Genomic DNA, 21,679 nt, shown 5'->3' with positions numbered 1-21,679 from the left:
TTGGGAAAAGATTGTTCTTTGTCACTGGGTGACTCAAGCAATGGTTTTACTAAAGGTCTTCCAGCATTAAGGTTCTAGTGTTACCTGATTTTAGGAGGTGGGTTATTTGTTAGGGTAGAGATACCAAATTTACTCTTTGGATAGATATTTATTTCATCCCACTATGTGCTAAATATTCTTTTAGGTGCTGGAGAATTTAGGTGCTGGTGAATAAAGCATAGAAATCTCTGCCCTCATAGAGCTAGCTCTATCTGGTCATGAGGGGCTAGGAACATTCCAGCTCTATCCTTAAGTCTGGGTCTCATCTTCATGGTCCAAAGTGGCTGCTACACCTGCAGCCATTACAACTAAATTCTAGGAGACATGATGGCAAAATGGGTATCTCTTTAGGAAGAATTTTTGAACAAACCATGTGATCTTTCTGCTGAAGTCTCACTAGCAAAACTCAGGCATGAAGCCAATCTACCCCCTGAAAAGGTAGGAAATGTGAGTGGCAGTGTACTGGCCAAAACAAGGGCAAAATAGAATGGATAGCTAGATTGTTTGAGTTGTAGCTCTTAGGCCAAAACATTGATTTTTTTTTTTTTAACAAATAACTGATATTTTCTAAAATGACACAAAAATGTACTATGGTTTAACAGAGCACATCCAACTGGATTAAACAGAAATGGAGATTGAGAGTCCCTTGTAAATCAGTGTATCTTGTGTCCAGGGTTACGAGGCTTCAGGGATGGTTTGATCCAGATGCTCTTTGCCATCCACATGCTGGCTTCTTATGCACTCTTCCTTCTTTCTAGGCCTCAATTCCTTCTTTCAGTTCACATCACTGTTTCCTTTAGTTTGCCTTTCTTTCCATATAGTTTCAGGAAGTTCCAGATTTATATCCTACCATCTTTTCAAACCTTAGTATAAATAGAGGTCTTTTACCCCAGTAGTTCTAGTCAAAGGCATTGGGCTGCCTCTATTGGGTCATTTTAGAGTATAAGCCCATTCGATGGGTATGTTGATTGATCAAACCCACGTTGTGTTTCTAGGTCTGGAGTTAATAGCACCACCATAACCTGCCTCATGAATGGAAAATGAGGGGGCTGGTTTTTCAGGATGGAATTAGGGTACTTTCTCAAAGAAATGAGGCAGTATGGTGAGCCAGCATAAGTAATATGTGACCGCCATAAATCATTACCCCTATTTGTAAGGCTGGCTTTTAGACCATGACAAGTGCATATACTCACTGCTCCTGAGATCATAATTGGTACTTTTGTTTTGATTTTCAAACAGTTTTGCAAACTTTGCATCTTGGTTGATATGTCTTAGACATGTAGTAATTGCTAAGTGATGGCAGTCTAAGGCTTTTGAATCTTCTCTCACCTGTTGTGTTGCTATCTTGACACATGGACAGAGCATACCTGTGACTGGGGCGATTGTTCAAGTAGAGATAGAAGGCTTTTCAGTCTTTAAAAATATCCTTCCAGTTACTTCACACTCATGTCTGAATTCTCTCATTAGATTGTCGTGGTGGTTTGATGGTTTAGTCACTAAGTTGTGTCTGACTCTTGTGACTCCATGGACCATAGCCTTCTAGGCTCTTCTCTGTCCATGTAATTTTCCAGGCGAGAGTACTGGAGTGGGTTGCATTTCCTTCCCTAGGGAATCTTCCCAACCTAGGGATAGAAAATGGGTTTCCTGCGTTGCAGGCAGATTCTTTACCAACTATAGTTTTGGATAAAAGTTCGTTCCTTTTAAATTGCTCTAAGTGGGATATATTGTTATGCCATATCAATTACTTATACCTTATAAGGAATGGATTTTTCAGAGTCTTTTAAAATATGGCATCTAGATGTGAATGAGGTTCCACGGTTGGACAGTGTAGACAGGAATTCTAGAGTGTGATCTAGTGAAATGCAGCTTGATAGGAAAGATAGGATTGAGTGTGGGGCCATCTACTTTATCTGCATTATGACCTTTTGATAGGCTGCCAGAAATAATTTCTTAGAAAGGAATTGAGAGTGGAGTGTGGAAAGCCATGGTGGCGTCTGTGGGAAACGGAGGACAGTCATGGCCTTAAAAGGAGGAAATGGTACCCTCATATCCTTGTTTGAAAATAGCTTTCAGTAACAGATACTCCTTGGTTGGAGTGTATAGAAGTACGAATATCTATTTGGGAGGGGTGCATATAATCAACTTAAAAAAAAATCTGATGGTGAATATCGCCTGGAAGAACACTGGGCTAATATTATAGAGGTCTCAAACATTTTGGGTCATATCTCCTAAAGTAAGTTTTTTAAAGCTGGCTCTCTCAACATATTTTAGTTTACTTATAAATTTCATACATGTGTCACTATACTGATGCTATATTATAATATGTGTGTGTTTGTTGCTTAGTTGTGTCTGACTCTTTGCAACCCCACGGACTATAGCCCGGCAGGCTCCTCTGTCCATGGGATTCTCCAGGCAAGAATATTGGAGTGAGTAGCCTTTCCCTTCTCCAGGGGATCTTCTGACCAGGGATCAAACCTGGGCAGATTCTTTATCGTCTAAGCCACCAGGGAAGCCCAATATTATAATATACAACATGTATAAAAATAGAAAATAACAGTGATGGGTAAATTTTATATAAATTTCAATCTTTTCTTCCTGTACTCCAGGGAATCTTTTTTTGTACCCTCTTTTGAAGAATGTTGATATATTAGTTTTGTCTTCTTATGTTTCTTTGAAAAATACGGATATAAGTCTTATTATGCTTCTTTTTGATTTTGATCTCATCAGTTATTGAAGTTACTCTTACTGGTGCCTGTCGAAGGTCCAGCTTAAAGAGCATTAATCCTAAATAGATTCAGAGAGACTACAATTCTTTCAAACTAATTGGATTCCAGGTGTTGAAAAGTGACGATTTTGGATTTTTAACGTGCATATTTTTAACTTGGCAATTCTTGCTTTTTTAGAACACTTTCCTCCTTATGCACAACAAAGAGTAAAGAACTCCAGAGGATGGGCATGCGGTCCTCTCTGGACACCAAGCCGGCCTCATGTCTAGCAGAACAGGGCCTTTGGAAGACCTTCAGATATTTGTTGAAGGAAAGAAGAGGAGAAAGACAAGCTGCACTTCGCAAGCCTTTTTATTTCCTCTGTGCCAGAAACCTGTAGCATTTATTGTCTGAGCTGATAGTGTTACCAGGAAAAGCTGGACGTTTGGCATGTTTTCTTTTTTTTTTTTCTTGACCACTGCAACCAAGGTTGTTGATGGCTCAAGTCCACAAGATTTCCACTTTTGAAGCCAAAGTGTGAAATCTGGTACTTTCACATTTACATGAGTTATACTCTCAGTTATTTTAAGTGATGTTTGTCATATATATCATATATCAGATACACCATATATTTCTTATATTTATGTGTGTGTATATATATATATATATATATCATATAGACAAGTAACAATATATATTCTTATTGGTACTTGCTTCTACCATACATGATGAAAAAGTCATCTCTACGCTTATAGAGCAGTGACTTTGGAAAGAAGGGAAAGGTTAAAATAATGGAAATAGCTGATCCTTTGAAAACGTTAAATACTAGGACTTTCCTGGTTGATCTAGTGGCTAGGACTCTGTACTTCCAGTGCAGGGGCCCAGGTTTGATCCCTGGTCAGGGAAGTAGATCCCATGTGCCACAACTAAAGAGCCAGTACAGCCAAATAAATAAAATAAATATTAAAATGTTAGATATCCATACTGCCATTTAAAAAGATATATCTGTTTACTGACTCTTATTTTGGTAATTTATGCACTTGGACTTACTTTCTTAAGACTCTTAAAAATCTCTTTTTGCTGACAGAACAGCAGTTTTGTAGGTTTGGCCTGTAGGTTCTGATGTACTTTTCCTTATAATAGAATAGTTATGTTGTAACCATAATGATCCATTGGCAGTATTTGCAGAGATTTTTTGTCTAGTTGGTTTTATAGCCCGTTTGGCAAGAGTGGGTGGTCCTTACCATTTCATTCCGTTCAGCATGTTGGGTTCAGCATCAGAAGGACTCTTCAGAGCTCTTGGAGTTATCAGAGGCCGGGAATGGAATGTGCATTTCCTCAGACATGGAAGAAAGTGTTCTGGTCTAAGAATCAAAGATGTGAGTTCATGTCCCAGCACTCCTACCAAACAAATGGATGATCTTGGGTGTCCAAGTTTCCAAACCTGGCATCAGAATCAGCAGCGTAGTTTTTGTAGACATACTGATTCCTGGGCTTTACCTAACCTGAAGTCAGAATTTCTTGGGATGGAGCCCGGGCATTTTGACTTTAGGCAGGGTCCTTAGCTGATGGTGTGGCAGCCAGCCTTCTGCATTTGGAAACCCTAGTAGCTTAACCTATCTCTGACATAGCTTTCTTACCTGTGCATGAGGTTAATTATCATGCCTTCCTGTGTCTTCACTGTCTGTGTGAACATCAGCCACTGTGCTTTCTTGGACGTAATTACATTGTATCCAGTGCAGGCAGATGCTAGGCTTTGAGCTCTATCAACTGAAAGATTATAATGAAGATTCCTTTTTCCTGGAGAAAAATTCTAGGAGTTTTACTTTATATCTTGTGAGTGAACTGCAGGATAGATTATCTTCTCTCCACCCCTTCAAACTTTGTCAAATTCTCTGAATCAAAAAGAGATTGCCTAAACCTTAAAAAGCAGATAAGCTATGGTCCAAGCTTGCATACAGGCTTATAAAATTCACTTTCTTGCATAAAAAAGAAGTAGCTTGTTCATGGTTTCATGTTTTCTGACTACTACTTTTTTAACTCTGTTCTAGTTTATCTGAATTGTGTTTTGGTTATTGTGCTAAGCTTTTTACCTCTATTACAAATTTTAATCCTCCTCATGATGCCAAGAGGCAAATGTATTAAACAATCTATAAATAAAGAAGGCAAAAGGCAATGGCACCCCACTCCAGTACTCTTGCCTAGAAAATCCCATGGATGAAGGAGCCTGGTAGGCTGCAGTCCATGGGGTCGTGAAGAGTCGGACACGACTGAGCGACTTCACTTTTACTTTTCACTTTCATGCATTGGGGAAGGAAATGGCAACCCACTCCAGTGTTCTTGCCTGGAGAATCCCAGGGACAGGGGAGCCTGGTGGGTTGCCATCTCTGGGGTCGCACAGTCGGACACGACTGAAGTGACTTAGCAGCAGCATGATGCCAAGAGGCAAATGTATTAAACAATCTATAAATAAAACCAAAGCTCAAAGAGATTGACTGACTTGGCCATGGTCACAGGTTAGTAAAGGCCAGGACTGTATTCTGCCTGTGGAATTGATGAGAGGTAAGGCAAGGGAAAGTTCATCAGCTCCTTGAGCCTAGAAGCTAAGTTGCAGCTTACACCCAGATTCACGTCTTGGATGATTGTGATATGGAGACCAAAGACTGATTCCTAAGGTCTGGTGAAGGGGTATTGGCATCACTGTGAAAGGTGAGGATTGGTCAGGCAAGTGTTGTTTGGATGGCGAGATATTGGAGTTTATGAGATTTCTGATATATTTAAGTTGCTGATGAAGGCAGAGGAATTAACTCTTTGAATTTAGGAATATACCAGTGATTCACAGAGCACATGTCCAAATGTCTCTTTACCATTGCAGAGAAGGGTCAGGCTTTGAAGGTTAAAAATGTAAATTTAGCCATCAAGTTAGGAACTCAGGTCACGTTTATGGCTACTTATCTAAGTGTCCATATTCTAGCTGGCATGTTATCACTGTAACTTAGCTGGGATTCGCTCACTCAGTCATTGTTGTTCGTTTAGGAGGTGGGTTTTGGAGAGGTTCAGAGAGGTTGAGTGGCTTGTTAAAGATCAGATTGCTCAGCAGCGACTGAACTAGAAGTTGTGTCCCATTGATGGCCATACTCCTGAGTCACCACTGAGCAATTCCCAGTTTTCAGGGAAGTTGCCTGGTCTTAGTGATGTGGGTAAGTGCCAATTAAGGCATTTGCCTCCCCTTCAGTTGGCTTTCAAAGGGTGACTTCTTGTGGTGAAATATATACCTTCCCACATGGAACTAGATAAGAGTCCAATAATCTAGATAACTGACTTAATTTTAAGGCATCTTAAAAAAAATTACACGACCCTGCCTTTTAAACTCATTGAGATTAGAAACTAGGTATTCCCAGCACCTGGCACAGGGGAAACCCTCAATAGCCATTTGTTGAATAAATGACCTTTAAATAATCTGATTAAAAGGAATCAGACTGATGAAATTAGGATTACCTAATGCACATTGAGGTTCATGGGCCCTGGATGAGTTCGGTCAGCTATTAAAACTAAATACATTGAGACAACTCTTATTAGTAGTAGTTGAAGCATCACGTCCTCATTTTAAAAATAAGCTTTTGGCTACCTGTAATGTTCTCACATAAAACTTGACTTTGAGTTTAAAACTTCCTCATGTGACCTGCTAACATTTTGATGTGTAGGTATTTTTGTCGATAGGGTGATAATTGCAGATTTAGTTATTTCTAAGAGGAAGTAAAGTTTAAAAGATCGAGGAAAGCTGACAGTCTGAGAGTCATCTTTAACATGGAAATATCCAGTAGGGTACGTGTGCAGTGAAGTAACTATTTTTCCTTTCTTTTCTTTGAGAAGACTTATTCAAATGTCAATTAGCTGAACCTTGCTAGATTTTTTTGTGTGTGGGGTTTTAATTTATTTATGTGGGTCTACCATATAAATATGTAATTTTTTTCCTAATAGGATATTTCAGTAAATGTTTTAAATGATACTGTTGTTGACTTGAAAGTCTGCAGCCTTAGAGGTTGATGACTAGTAATTTTAACTTAAGATGTCTCAAGAATGCTTTACTGTTAATTGAAAGGATTTTTTTTTCCCCTGGTATCACAGCCAATGGCTTGTCTTGAGCAGCTAATTAGTGCGATTTTTCCACAGCTGCATTTGCCAAGGCACAAAGGTTTGCTCCTGTTTTTATCAAAAGGATCAGTCTCTCTGGGAATGTTTTAACCTGACAGGCTTTGAATAGCAAGACCATCTATTTATTTATTTATTTTTAAATAGCCTTCTTTTCTGGGTTTAGGAAAGTACATTTGAGCTCTGAACACATACTCAAAAGTGGGAAAATGCATTTTCTTTTGGTGCTCTTTTAGCAGAACCTGAGCAGGTGAATGGAGTGTTTTTGAGAAATGATGGGGTATTTTTATGGTGTAGATGAATGCATGATTTGAAAGTAATAAACCGGGTATTAGCATTGTTCAGTCTTTGTGTATCTGTAGGAAACTATAAGGGAAAGAGGGTCTAAGTCTTCTGGGATGCTGAAGACTTCCAAGAGAACCAGTGGATACAAGTCAGCACTTCCCTATCCTGTTGTCAAAATGCTGTCTAGGATGGATCTAGTCTCTTCCAGCCAAACTGTGACTTTGATCACTCAACTCACTTCTTCATGCTTATAAGTTAATTCATGTTCCTTCTGTTTTCAAATTAGTGGAATATATCCTGCCACTGAAAAAAATATGGTGACATTATGGTTTATAGGGGGAAAAGTAAAAAGTAAGAAATTTACCTATAATCCCACTCCCACTTTGGCAGCTCTCATCCTTTTGCTGGTCATGTGTATATTTGTGTACATACATACACTCTACTTATTCTAGATTAGAATGGACATCCACTTTTGATTCTACTTTTTAATTTGTCTTAGGACATGGATTTTGCACTTTGCTGTGTGCTGAGCACTTTTTTTTTAAAAAAGGTATATTATCAAATCTATATGTATCATAATTTACTTTTTTTGTTGTTTAGCTACACTATGTGGCATTGGAGATCTTAGTTCTCCAACCAGGGATCAAACTCATGTACCCTGCATTGGGAGTGCATAATCTTAACCACCGGACCACCAGGGAAGTCCATAACTTATTTTTTTTTTAACCTGTTTTATGCTTAAATCTTTTGAATGGTTTTATTTATTTCCTCAACTTTACTGAGGTATAATTAACAAAATTATTTAAGGTATACAATGTGATGATTTTTTACATGTATACATTGTGAAACACATTAATCACCTCACATGGTTACTTACATATTTTTGCGTGTGATGAGAACACTTAAGATCTGCTGTCTCAGAAATTTCAAGTGTACGATGCAGTATTGTTAATTATAGTTACCATGCTGTGCTTTAGATCCTCAGAACTTACTCATCTTGTAACTAAAAGTTTGTATTATTTAACCCACATCTCCCCTCATAATTTACATAATCATGCCTATGTCAGGGGACAGAATACCGTGCAATTTGTCAACAGCTTTGTAATGTCAGGTTTTCCACATTTTGAATTATTTTCCTAAGAAAGTTATCCATCAGTGAAATTTCTAAATCAATTGATAATATTGTCAACTTGATGACCGATAATATTAGATAATATTGATATTGATAATATTAGAGGATTGTAGTATTATCTTCCAGCAATAGCTCAGGGTTGCATTGTCTTTGTACTTTTTCTTGTAGTAAACATTTTTTTAAGTTTAATCATACCTTTCTAATAGCAGGATTTCCTAAGTTTAATATATTGTATAGTTTTAATTCACAACCATAAGTATATCTCTATACCATTTTTTATGGCTCTATATTAACAGCATTATTTTATATGAACTTACCAGTCTATTGAAGCAGGTTTCTGTGCTGGGTAATGAGTTAAATGCTAGTATAATTTTTTATTATATAGTTTTCTGGAACTCTGTGAAGGTGAAATGCAAACATTTCTTTATTCTTTAGTACTTTTTTTTTTTTTTACCTGAAGAATTTGAAGATTTTTATCTTTAAGGGGTTTGTAAGGCTGGTCAATAATTTAAAGGCTCTATTTTGCCTTTGTTAGAAGATAAGGATGATATTGGGATTTATATTCAAGGAAAGAAGCTCAAAGGTATAGATACTTCTCTGGAAGAATAACTTTGACGTGAATATAAATACTTCCTAAATATTACTCTTTTTTCTGTTTCCAGGTGCTAATTAAGGTTTTATATTCTTTGCCCTAAACTGTTGTTGTTTTTTTTTTTTTAAGAAAATGATATTACCAGAAACAAAATTTCTAGATAATAGTAATTGCAACAACAAACATTTATTGAGGCAGTACTGCATAGCACTCATTGTATTAAGGGATTTTTGTGCATTATTTCATTCATTATTTTGTTTAATCCTCACAAAATTCCTAAGAGGTAGGGGTTTCGAGTATAAATGATGCAAAAGATATTTAAAAAGCATCTCCCATTTTGATAAGTGGGTAAGTAAGTTAAAATATTGTTATTCCTCTTTTTCAGACATGGTAACTAAGGCAGAGAGAGGTTTATTTACTTGTTGATGTCGTAGAGCTAGCAAGATAAACAATAGAAATCTATATTTAGGAAAATCAAAAAGTCCTTTCTTCTTGACTTGTGACAAGTATTTAAGCTTTTTAAATGATTTTGGGTAGAGTAAGCGCTAGCACCATTAGAGGCAGGCCTCATGGGGAACTCATAGAATGCGTGTTGGATAGGACTTGCCAAGAAGAATCAGAAGAAAAGACTGCACAAAGAAACCCAGGCGAAGAAGAATGGAGTTGCCAAACGAACTTGTCTTCTGCCCTCTTTCTCGAAGACTGAGGTTGAGTTCAGTGTTAAGATTCTGGTCCAAAGCCTTCTTTAATGACTTTCACTTCTTGTATCGTAGAAAAATTTCCCCATGACAGAGTTCACCTTTTCTTTGAACTATTGTGTGTTAGTAAACAGTTTAAATATCTTCAAGGAATTTAGATAGTGTACAGGAGTAGTTATTTGGCTAGATTCGGCTATAAAAGGAAATCAAGAAAATTATTTTTAAGTGTGAAACTCTGGGTACCATTAAGATCCCTTGCTTCTTGGCACTTCATATGGCAGCACTATATTTGGTGGTGATGAGTAGTAGGCGATATAAAATGTCAAAAAAAAAATAAGCTGTATGATAAAAATGCCTAGATGCAATCAAGCCGACTTATTTTAATTCAACTACTGATGACTTAAATCCTGTCAGCTCTTGATTTTCAATTAGGTGGAATACCACTCTGCGATCTGATTATATTTTGCACGGGCTCATTTCATAGTTTGGTGCAATTTAGGATACCCCAAAATGCAAATGAAAGGTCTCATTAGGAACTCAATGTGTGTTTTTCTGTTTCCCCACAGCAGTTCCGAGGAGCATCCTGGGGCCTCCAAGCCTCCGATAAGCTCCTCCAGTATGACATCACGCATCTTGCTACGCCAGCAACTCATGCGTGAGCAGATGCAGGAGCAGGAACGCAGGGAGCAGCAGCAGAAGCTGCAGGCGGCCCAGTTCATGCAACAGAGAGTGCCTGTGAGTCAGACTCCAGCCATAAACGTCAGCGTGCCCACCACCCTCCCCTCTGCCACCCAGGTGCCGATGGAAGTCCTTAAGGTATGTGAGTGTCACTCTTGTTGGCTGGGCCAAGCCTTCTTCTTCTTCAACATTTTCCATTTTCCAGGTGTTTTATTTGTCTCATCATGTTTATTTGGTTATATTGACCTATCTGAAACATATTTGTAAATGTCAGCTCCATTGATTCCTACATGGCTTTGTATTTCCAAAGAAAGATTCCAACTAACTTTAAATATAATAGTAACCCTCACTAAATGGGGGAAGAGTTGTTGATGTCCCGTGAGAAATTACCAGGAGGTTATAGATGGTTTTTGTAATGATATCTTCCCATCTTTCTTTGGGAAAGTTTAAAAATGTACAAGTTATCTGAAATGAACCTCTTCTAATAACTTGGGTATATATATATATATATATATTTTTTTTTTTTTTCCCCTAAATACATTCCATGGCCATTCTTGAGTTTTCTTTTCTCTTGAGTAAATCATCTTGGCTGTAGAATCTGACTCTTTTAGAAAGTCTCTTCAGATAGAAAATGGTAGAAGAGCTTAGCTTTAATAACCAGACTGCATAATCTTTTAACTGAAGTGAGTTGTCTGTTTTGGGTCCCTTTGATTTCTTGCTAGAGTAGAAACTGCAGGAGCTTGTTAGCATCATTCTATCCTGGACATATAGCTTCCTAATTACTAGGGAAAATTGTAACAAGTCTAAGAATAGAATTCCATCTCACACATGGGTCCTGCAATCACATTGGGAGGTACTCCTTCTTTAAACATTCCAGCTCTTAAATGTGACTGGTGCAAGTGATGTTAAAAGAAAAGAAAGAGGACTTCCTTACTTCTTAATTTTTAAAATCCCATTACCTAATTGATCCATCCTAAAGAGTCCCGAATGTTACTGTTCATTAAACAAAGTGAACTTTACTGCCGGTGATTCATTGTTGGTCTTTGCAATCATTCCTATGCTCAGAAAGGACATCTTTCACTATTTAAAGTTTACTATGAAAGCAAATGGGATGCTGTGTGATAATTGGGAAGCAATCTATGATCTCTACCAGGAAGAAGGAAAGAGGTTCTTTAAAAACAAAATTTAAGCCAGTTGTTTTCTTATCAGTAAGACTCTTGAAATGTAATGATGGAGTACTGAAACTGTGTCATAGAGAAACTAATATTAAAATTCTGTTAGGATGAAAAAGATTAAAATGGTTTAGCAGAAAGTTTTACTCTAATATGACTGAAGTTCTGAATATTGCCACACCTAATGTATATCTTATGTACCCCACCTTCCAAATAAAGGCAAGTTTTTCTCTTGGAAGTAGATTGTACATTAAACTTTCTGTTCTGCTTGGGTGAAAATTGGCAACCAGTGGGTTTTTATAGACCTAAGGTTTATTTAAGATTTAAGTTGTCTGCTGTTCACAAGAATCATAATTTTTTTTAGCTATATTTCAGATTATTTAAAGTTATATAAATTAAGTAATAATAAATTATAGAGAAATGTCTGTTTTATTTACTTTAGTAGTCTATTTTTTTAATCTGAAGAACAGATTTTAGAAGAGAGGATACAGATTTGTGTTAGTAGTGGTTTATGTCTAAATCATAGGTAATGTTATTATATTAAAGTATATTAGTTGAAATCTGTATTCCTATTAAGGCAGTTATATCTGATGAAAGAAAAATTACCCGAGTATGCTGAAACATTATTTCCATTTCATTTTAAAAACGGACATCATTTTTAAAAGTTTTTATTACTTAAAAAAAGTAATTGTGATATGATTAAAATTAAAATCTATACTAATTGGTTTTAATAATATAACCATTTTTCCTTAAATGTTACTGTGTCCTGGTAACACTAGCCCTAACTCTATCGCTCAATTTAGTTATACTAGAAATATGTCCAAAGTTAAAACACAAATATATTGTTAGAACCCGGAGACTTAATCTAAATAAAAATGAACAAATGGTTAATGTGTATTTCATACGGAATTAGTTTATCTCTAACTTGTGCATTTTTATACTTCAGTTATATAAAGAGCAAAGTATGTTAAGAGGTGTAGGGCATAGCAATGTGGGTAGGTTTGGTAGCTGTTTAGACAGATTTTGTATATACTGTCCTTATGTGGAGGACCAAGCAGAAGCATGATTCCATATAAGGTGCATTCTAAGAGATTCAAATTACATTTAAAGGAGAGTGTCATATACATGATTACTTCAAGTACTTAAATACTTAGTACTTTATAAAAATTATTTGCATATTTTTGAAAGTTTTGTGGATGGAAATATTATGAATCATTTATTACAGAAAGGTAAGTAAGAAAGATGGTCATTTTTTTCTTTTCTCTTTTATAGTTTTTAAATCATAAGCATATATTATGAAGTAAATGGTTAATAGAAAAGCAGTTAATTTGCTTAATCTTGACCCCCATTTCTATGAATATACATTTTCAAGGAGTAACACTGAGTATACTAATTTATGCATAATGATACAGATGATATTGAATAGATATTTTTTCTAATAGTATAGTCTAAGTAAATTCATCATTTAATTTTTAAAGATTTAAGTTGCTAGAACAGAACATACCTGCTTTTCAGTGGAGGTAGATGTGGGCAGTCAGATGTCTAGTGTGTGCCAGAGAATCCTGGGTAAATCTCTCCCGTCTCTCACCGGTTTACAAGAGCTTGATAGAAAAATCACACACACAAACCCATGTTACGAACATTTTTGCTCTTGGTGTGTTGAATGATTTTGAAAAGCTCAATTAGTATTTTCTGGTTAATCCCCTTTCTTTTACAGAATTATGCTTAAAATATGAACGTTTATAAAGCATGTTTTAAATTGTCAACCGCTTCTAGTAAATTTAGGACTAGTGTTTGGAAGTCATAGGGATTGGAAATTTGCATTACTTATTTCTCAGATGGTTGTCATTCAGTCCGCAAATTCATGAAACTTTGCAGGATTAGCCTCTGGTTTCTACATTGATTTACTTAATTTATGATTTTTATTCCTATTGTTGGTTTTTATTTTAGGTGACATGGAGTGGTTAATTTTATTGTTGTATGTATTCACGTAGTGGATATATCCTCTAGGTTTCTTAAGAACAGCCCTATTCAGTTGGGTATTGTAATTTAAGGATGCTTCTTTGTCATAAATTAACCAGTATCTGGAGTGCATAATATATATTTCACAATAGTGAAAATATGTACTCTGTATTTCTCACTGTGAATTAACAAAGTATATCATTAAGAACCATTAATGGAAGTAGTTTCTGCCACAGGTAGTTTTATTGACAAGCAAACCAGAGATCTGAAATCTGACCTGGCTCCTTTTAGACACAGACAGAGGAACTGGAGATAGGCCTTGTGGACACAGTCTCATGGCTGAAGAAGCATCACATATCAACCGTCTTCATCCGCACATCCATCACGCATGCATTTTCCCTGTCTCATCTCTCTAACCTGACTGATTATGAAAGTACCTGATTGCTCTGATCTTGAACTGGCAGGTTCATCAGAATTGCTCCCCCTACATGGACTCTGACAGTGTATAGTTGAAAACAAGAGTTTATAGTGTGAAAACATTTATCTATTTAGAAATGTATAGGGAATTTTCAAGAATTTCCCTCTCTGCCTCCCTTCCTTTTTTTTTTGTTTTTGTTTTTTTCTCCTTGGACTTAAAAAAATTTAAAGCCAAGGTATTCTCTTGGGAATAAATTGTATATTGAATCTTTCTGTTCTCCTTAGGAGAGAGATTATATGAATTTGAAGGAAAAAAATATATATTTTTGGTAACTTTAGGGTATCTTCTTTTAAATAATTTCAAGAAATTTATTTTTAGATTTTTTTCTTTTTTTCCAAATCATCTCAGATAACCCAAGGAATTAGATTACTGCAGAATGAGAAGTGATGCTTGCTGTTCATCAGGTATTAAAACACATTTTTTCCAGAGCCCTCTATCTTGTGAACTGAATTCACATTGGTGTTTTTTTGGTGGTTGACTTAGGTATGGCATCTCATTTAAATAGTGATTCTAGCAACCCAGGATGGATGGGTGTTCTGCTTTTTTGTCACCCTGTCTGACAACCTATATTCCATGAAATTTCACTAATGGAGGAAAGGGTGGCTGACTGAATTGCTGGCCTTTCTCTGTAATTTATGAAATCTACCTGATGTTGAATTGTCAAGGTATGGCTTATTCTTTAGGTATAATACAGAAACTTGAAGGTGTGTGGAGTTATGAGTTGAGTTGGTAGATTATATTAGAAGAAGGAACGGCTCCCAGGCCCCATTATGCATTTGATTTTCTTCCGAATTTATTTAGGCAGGAACACAGAACCTTATTAGCATCATATTGACCAAAAGAAGTGGGAAGAGATGCAGTGTGTCTCAGTTTGGCTTGCCTTTATCCCCTTAGTTAGGGAATCTTGCTAGAGCTGCTGACCACATAAGAAAGGAAACCTGAGAATTTTTCTAATCCCATAGTCCATGGGCCAGCATATATTTTTGTTACCAGTCAGTGTGAGTTACATGAACATTCTGTGAGCATCAGTTTCAGGACTGTTTATGAACTTTGGCATCCTTTTGTTTTTGGATCAAACACCATGTCTACAAGGCCACATCTTCTCTCGGGGACAAAGGGATTCAATTTCCAGGTTCCACAAACATCTTTTCATCCTCCTACAGACCTCCTTTCCCTACAGAGTCTTTAAGCTCTGGATCGTTATCACTTTGTATTCAGTGTCACACATAAGGTAATTTTCTTTCCCTTTAAAACTCATTTTTGTTGGAACTCTACTCAGTATCTACTCAGTATTCTGTAATGACCTATATGGAAAAAGAATCTAAAATAGATTGGATATATGTATGTGTGTGTGTGTGCTCAGTTATGTCTGACTCTTTGCAACCCTATGGACTGTAGCTCACCAAGCTGCTTCGTCCATGGCATTTTCCAGGCAAGAACACTGGAGTGGGATGTATGTATACGTATAACTGATTCACTTTGCTGTACACCGGAGACTAATACAACATTGTAAATCATCTATACTCCAATAAAATAAAACAAAAATTATAGACAGTACTTGTTAACTGAGAACTGATCTAAACAGTGTAGAGGGAGATCCAGCAGGACACCAGCTATTACAGTCTGGGGCGCAGCTTTCCTGACTTCTGCTGCTTTCCAACCTACAGATCCATTTTGTAGGAGCGAGGTCTGAAGAAAGGTATTAGGCAGTTTTGATCAGGTAGATGTAAATCCTATCTTTATTTGTTCACCTTTTCAGGTGAAGTGAGACAAATAGTTTCTTTTCTTTCTGAGAGAGAAATATCTTGTCTGTGCTTTTGAGAATATTGCTTTAAGCTTCCTGTTCCTTAGGCAGAATAGGGACTTCTTACCCTGTGTACTGGAAACACTTAGATCATTCTGGTGATACGTGTGCTCCAGTTTGCCTTGGCAGTGACTGGCGACCCATTTGCTTCCCATGCAAATGCGATGCATACCATATCCCCGTAGGTAAGGAGTTAGTAATCTACGGGCTGGCACAGGAAAGTTCTCCATAAACTTGCCTTACATCGGGGAAATCTAAATCTAACTTAACCCAGGCTAAGTAGGGCACCCATCTCAGTAAATGTGCATTGATTAACCTCAGACATCTTTTCTGCCTCCGCTGCTTTTAGTAACTAGGAATGAGCAGTGAATCCTGGCTGAAAGAAAGTCATCTTTGCTTAGATTTTTAGGCCTGGCCCACTTGAAAGAGCAGCCCTGTGGGGAGCAACTATGTAAAACAAAACAGTCAGCCTTGATATAGCTAAGCTTACGAATTAATTCCACTTTTCTGGAAACACTGAAATATCAGCTGTAATTCCATATTCATTTGGTAATGTTCATGCATGTGTACATGCTAAGTTGCTTCAGTTGTGTCCAATTCTTTGTGACCCTATGGACTGTAGCCCACCAAGCTGCTCTGTCAAAGGGATTCTCCAGGGAAGGATACTGGAGTGGGTTGCCACGCCCTCCTCCAGGGAATCTTCCCAACCTAGGGATTGAACCCGTGTCTCTTATGTCTTCTGCATTGGCAGGTAGATTCCTCACCACCAGTACCACCTGAAAAGCCCCTCATTTGGTAATATTGGCACACAAGATGGAAGTGATTTCTTCCACTATGAGCACACAGCCATTTTTATGTGGCTGAGGGGTATCATAGAATCGGGTGGTATGATCTCCTTAGGGTGTGGGTCAGGTCAGCCGTGTTCAGTGGACATCTGAGCCATGCAGGTTTGGGAGGAGGGTCACCTTCTTTCTAGGGTCAGGGATTTTTCTTCTCAGTGGGCTACTTTGCCATCGCTGAAGTCACCTTGTGGGTTTACATGAAGGGCAGCTGCTCAGCCCCTCTTTTTCTCCTGGTAAAAAAAGCCATAATGATAGGTGCAGTCTCTTCTAATTTACACAGTTCTCATAATCCTAAAACTGGAGGTCCAGGTAGCACTTAAGGACAGTGCTAAGGTCTAGGGCCTTGGAGTGAGAACTGAAAATTGGAGTGGGACTTTTTTTTTTTAATCTACCTTTGAATGGGAATTTCTTTTCAATATGATATGACATGTAGCACATGCATTCTTAACTGGGCTGATATTGTCTCCCAGGGGAGCAAAAATTGGCTCTTGGAAGGCAAAAAATACAAGATGTTATAATGGTTTGTGATCCTCTAAAGCAGGAGTCCCCAGCTTCTGGGATCTAATGACTGATGATGTGAGGTGGAGTTGGCATAATAATAATGGAGATAAAGTGCACAATAAATGTAATGTGCACGAATCATCCTGAAACCTTCCCCTTCACCTTCCCACTCATGGAAAAATGGGGACCGCTGCTCTAAAAGGGCATAGTACATAAGCAGATATGCAGTATATGTACCTGTTACAATTTTCTTGGTTGGGGATTAGGGGAGAGGTAATTAGGGGTAACAAGAAGGTCTAAAATGGCTGCTTAAGGGGGTGGTGATGAAAAACAAAAAGGATTTGAGAAACATTCCTGTTTCTGTGCTGAATTCCTGTTCGGCATCTTTCTTAACTCCCCTCTTTGTGTTCTGTTTAGAAAATGCTTAGGCTCTTATGGATGTACCGCCTGCCTTCCAGCTAGTATGTGTTTCCCAGAGAACTGTTAGACCCACAGTCATGGTTGGCACGTCCAGATCAGGCGGTCGTTATTAGTGTCCCCATTTCACAGACGTGGAAACTGAGGCGAAGGGGTCAAATAGCTCGTCGGAATTGTGTGAAACAAGTGGTGCAGTCAGGATTTGAGCTTAGTTGGATTTCATGGCACTGATTTCTTAATCATTGGTGGTTGTTCCTCTCTGAGAGTGAATGACCTGAAAAAGTTTAGGAGGCAGAAGTAGCAATGTTTAGTTACTCAAGTGACATGGTAACCTGGTACCTGCAGCAGATACAGTAATTACTGGTGTAACCATGGTACTACCTAAAGCAGCTTCGAGGAGGACAAGCAGTGACTGCACAGACATTAATTATTGGCTGTATTAGATGGTAAGCTGAATCCTTTATGTCCATTATATTACGTATCTCTCTAGCAGCCCTGTGGGATAAGTAGGATAAGCCCAATCTTCCCCATGGGGAAACTGATGCAAAAAGAGATTGTCACTGAAGTCACACAGTTAGACTCCTCAGCCTACGTTCCATGCATGTGTGCTCAGTACTGCCTGACTCTTGGTGACCCCAAGAACTGTAGCCCACCAGGCTCCTCTGTTCATGGGATTTTCCAGGCAAGAATACTGGAGTGGGTTGCCATGCCTTCTTCTAGGGGATCTTCCTGACCCAGGGGTCAAACCTGTGTCTCTTGCGTCTCCTGCATTGGCAGGCATATTCTTTACCACTGTGCCACCAGGGAAGCCCACCTTATCTACTTATCAGCCTACCTTATCTACTTATAACCACATACCTTGCTTCCTCTCTGTTTCCTACAGAGTTCAAGAACAGCCTCTAAACATTTCAAAAAATCACCAGTAACAGACTATGTTAGAGCCAAGTGGGAGGTCGAAGAGAAACTACAGAGGAGTCTCACAGGCTTAATGGAAGGATACATAATCTTAAGCATTTGAAATTAGTAAGGGGACATCCATATGGAATAATTAAAGTGTATCCCTGAATTGCCACTATATGCCAGATGGAAGACCTGGACTGTAGAAAAATACTGCCTCACCACATTGACCACTGTGGTAATTTATGGTTCATTGTAGTCATCATTATTGGTCAGAATATTGAGATGTTTTATAACAGCATCCAGAAATCATAACTCAAGATGATTTGCATTCTAAAACATCCCGTCTGCCAGGCTAATCTTATTGGCCTAATTCATATCTTTCATAGTTCTGTGTGTATCAGTAATAGATTTATATTGTTGTAAAGGATTTTTGGAATACTCAATTTGGTAGAGTTAGTACATGTGTTTTAATATTAATTTTCTCCTGGGATTATGGTTGCTTTTAGAATTTTTCTCCCCCTACCTCACTGCATATTGTTACTTCTGTTGTATTTCAGCACTTACAACTGGAACTTCAGTTCTGGTTGTTTTTCTCTTTGCTTTTAAGTGAATAATGTTAGCTGTCATAAAGTTTATATTACTGTACGTTAAGGCCATGAATCTTCTTCACAAATGTTACCTACGTAATCCCAACAATTAAAAAAGGGGCTTAGATTTAGAAGACCATCTTCTATAGGTAAGCTCTTGAATAACAGAGATTGTGGACATGTGTAAGCAAAATCTAATTTTAACATTGCCCTACTAAAATAAGGGGGTGGGATCTGTGTTTAAAAATATGTAAATTAGTAAGTGGTTTTGCACAACGTTAGGGCTGCAATCAGTACTCGTATCTTGGCTCTTACCCTAAATATGTCTCTTGTTATTGGCTTCTTTGAGCATCAGCCTAAACTTTAAGGAAAATTTAACTCCCAACAATACACTAGTCTTTCAGACCTTGTTTATAAAGTTAGATGTTTTTTCCTATTAATTTATAGTTTTGCAAAAATGAGATGAATTAAAATTGGAGCATATGAAGCAGATAAAATAGGAAGTTATTAAAGTAGAGAATGGTCCTAGAGAAAGAGTTGTAATCACTGTTTTAAAAACTAAAGAATATTCTAGAAAAGGACCTAGATTGTTTTATACCAAATTGTTCTTACTAGTTACATCTGGAATGAGTTTTTGGATTGGAGATATTGGTGGTCAAAGGCTTTATTAATTTTTTAATGGTATATGCATACATTCTTAATAAAATTAAGTAGGCTTCTCTTGATGCATTTTATTAGGAGTCTTAGGGAAGTTTCTTTTGCCTATAAGTCTTTTGAGCAGCCCAGTTAGCTGAGTTTACTAGACATGTGCACATTGCATAACTCCCTGTTACGTGGTGTTCCCTAAAGGCAAAATAGCAAGGTGTGAGGATCCCAAAAATTAAAAGTTAGTAAAAAGATTTGAATCACCAGTTTGTGAATAATTTTAAAAAGGACCAACATGAAAAGCAAACTTCAGATTTCTACTACCTTACCATCAGGCATAACTTTGTCATAATCTCCCCTGTTGGCCCGGAGTTTTGTATAATTAAAATTTAGGAGCTAGAAATTTTGTTGAGACTTAATTAGAAGCGACAAACCAGAGACATTCCTGCTGGTTAGGAAAGGCTTAAGAAATTCTTATTGGCTAAATTACAAATATGTAACATTTTTTTCAGAACACTGCATGGTAGTTCAGACTGCCTAAAGGTGACAAGATTAGGTCTGTTTTTCTAGTGAAGTAGTAAAAATTAGATTAATAAGTACCAGGCAAAGAACCTTTTCTTTTTTTTTTTCCCGAAAGGAATCCTACCTTGAGTACTTCTGGCTGTGGAGATCGGTGCTTTAATTAGCCACATGTTCTTTTTACCTCCTGGGAAATAAGTACGGGATAAAGTTGGGGATCAAGACATAGACGCACATTGACTTAGCACACGCCGCTAAGTAATTCATCAAGGAATGTTGGTAATTAGTCCTGCCTCTTTCAACTCTTGGCTTATTTCATAAAACCAGTTGATTTAAAATAATGCCTGCTGATTTATTACCAACACGTTTCAAGACTGAGACTTGGCTCTTAACAAAAGCAATATTGTGCAGCGATGGAGACGCGCCCTCTTGTTTTTGTGTTTTTACAAATTCTGAAGTCCCCTATTAACTTTGTTGCATTTTCTTTTACCCCATTCAGCATTTTCTTGGGCTTTCTTTTGTCTCTTGGTGAAGAAAAGGGGGGAGCAAATTAGAAAAAACAATTCCAGGCTCTTAGAGGTTTTGGATGTGAGGTGCTTGTCAGAGCGTATTGACTCAGTGTGATTTGATGGAATTTAATTTGAATCCTTCGTCTGGTAAGACAGGCTGTCATGATGGCCTTTGGTCCTCCTGCATTGTTAAGTGTTTGGTGATATTTATGACAGCCAGGTTAATCTTAAAAGATTGAATTTATGAGAAGTACAGAACCTTATGACTTTAGCCTTGTAACCTTGGTATCCAAACACTGCACTAAATTATTCTCTGGATGCCAGATTCCCCTTAATGCCAGCTGATGTACTTCATTATGCTTTGAGATGTGACTATAATCAGCATCCTTGTTGAAAAATCTGGGATTAGATTAAATGACTCAAAATTGGAGCATATGAAGCAGATAAAATAGTCTCCAATACTTAACTAGGTGACCTTAGACACATTTCCTGTTCATTCTGGGTCTCAGTGTCCTTATCTGTGAAATAGAAGTAATAGTGTCTGACCTGGAGAATTTTTGTGAGGGTTAAATGAGATAATTCACCTTACGCAGCACTATCCAATAGAATGTGAGCTGCATGTATAAATTTAAATTTTCTAGTTGTTGTTTAGTCACTAAGTCATGTCTGACTCTTTGCGATCAAGTGAGCTGTAGCCCACAGTAAAAAGAAAGTGATGACACCAGTTTTAATCCTGTGTATTATTTAATTCAGTATATCCAAAATGTTATCATTTCAACATACAATCAATATAAGAATTACCAAAATTTTGGCATTCACACTTTTTTTTTCTATATTAAGTCTTCATACTAAGTCTTCAAAATCAAGTGTGTGTTTTACACCTATAGAAACATTGCCATTCAGATGCTAATTTTTCATTGAATTACTCCATCTGTTTTGATTTTATGAGATTTACAGTTGAAATGCTACATTCCTATCCTCTCACTGACTTCCAATTACCAAGTTGAATATAAATCTTTAAATTAAAGTGAAATCCTTAAAGAATTTAAAAAATTTTGAAGT

General features: G+C 37.3%; 1 protein-coding gene across 15 annotated transcripts in view; it reads left to right on the top strand.

Moving 5' to 3' along the window:
* MITF (melanocyte inducing transcription factor) overlaps positions 1–21,679 on the top strand; it is a 228,836-nt gene that overhangs the window by 125,024 nt on the left and 82,133 nt on the right. For 12 of the 15 annotated variants that reach the window (XM_059879470.1, XM_059879469.1, XM_005222626.4 and 9 more), the window contains one exon: positions 10,170–10,419. In XM_059879470.1, the coding sequence (XP_059735453.1) occupies positions 10,170–10,419 (250 nt within the window). The remainder of the gene's footprint in view (positions 1–10,169; positions 10,420–21,679) is intronic. The other 3 variants (XM_024982417.2, XM_015459503.3, XM_059879466.1) reach the window with 1 other exon arrangement.

The sequence above is a fragment of the Bos taurus genome, chromosome 22 (assembly GCF_002263795.3).
Source record: "Bos taurus isolate L1 Dominette 01449 registration number 42190680 breed Hereford chromosome 22, ARS-UCD2.0, whole genome shotgun sequence".
NCBI lineage: Eukaryota > Metazoa > Chordata > Mammalia > Artiodactyla > Bovidae > Bos > Bos taurus.
The sequence above is the reverse complement of the archived record's forward strand: the minus strand, read 5'-3'. Positions and strand labels throughout refer to the sequence as shown.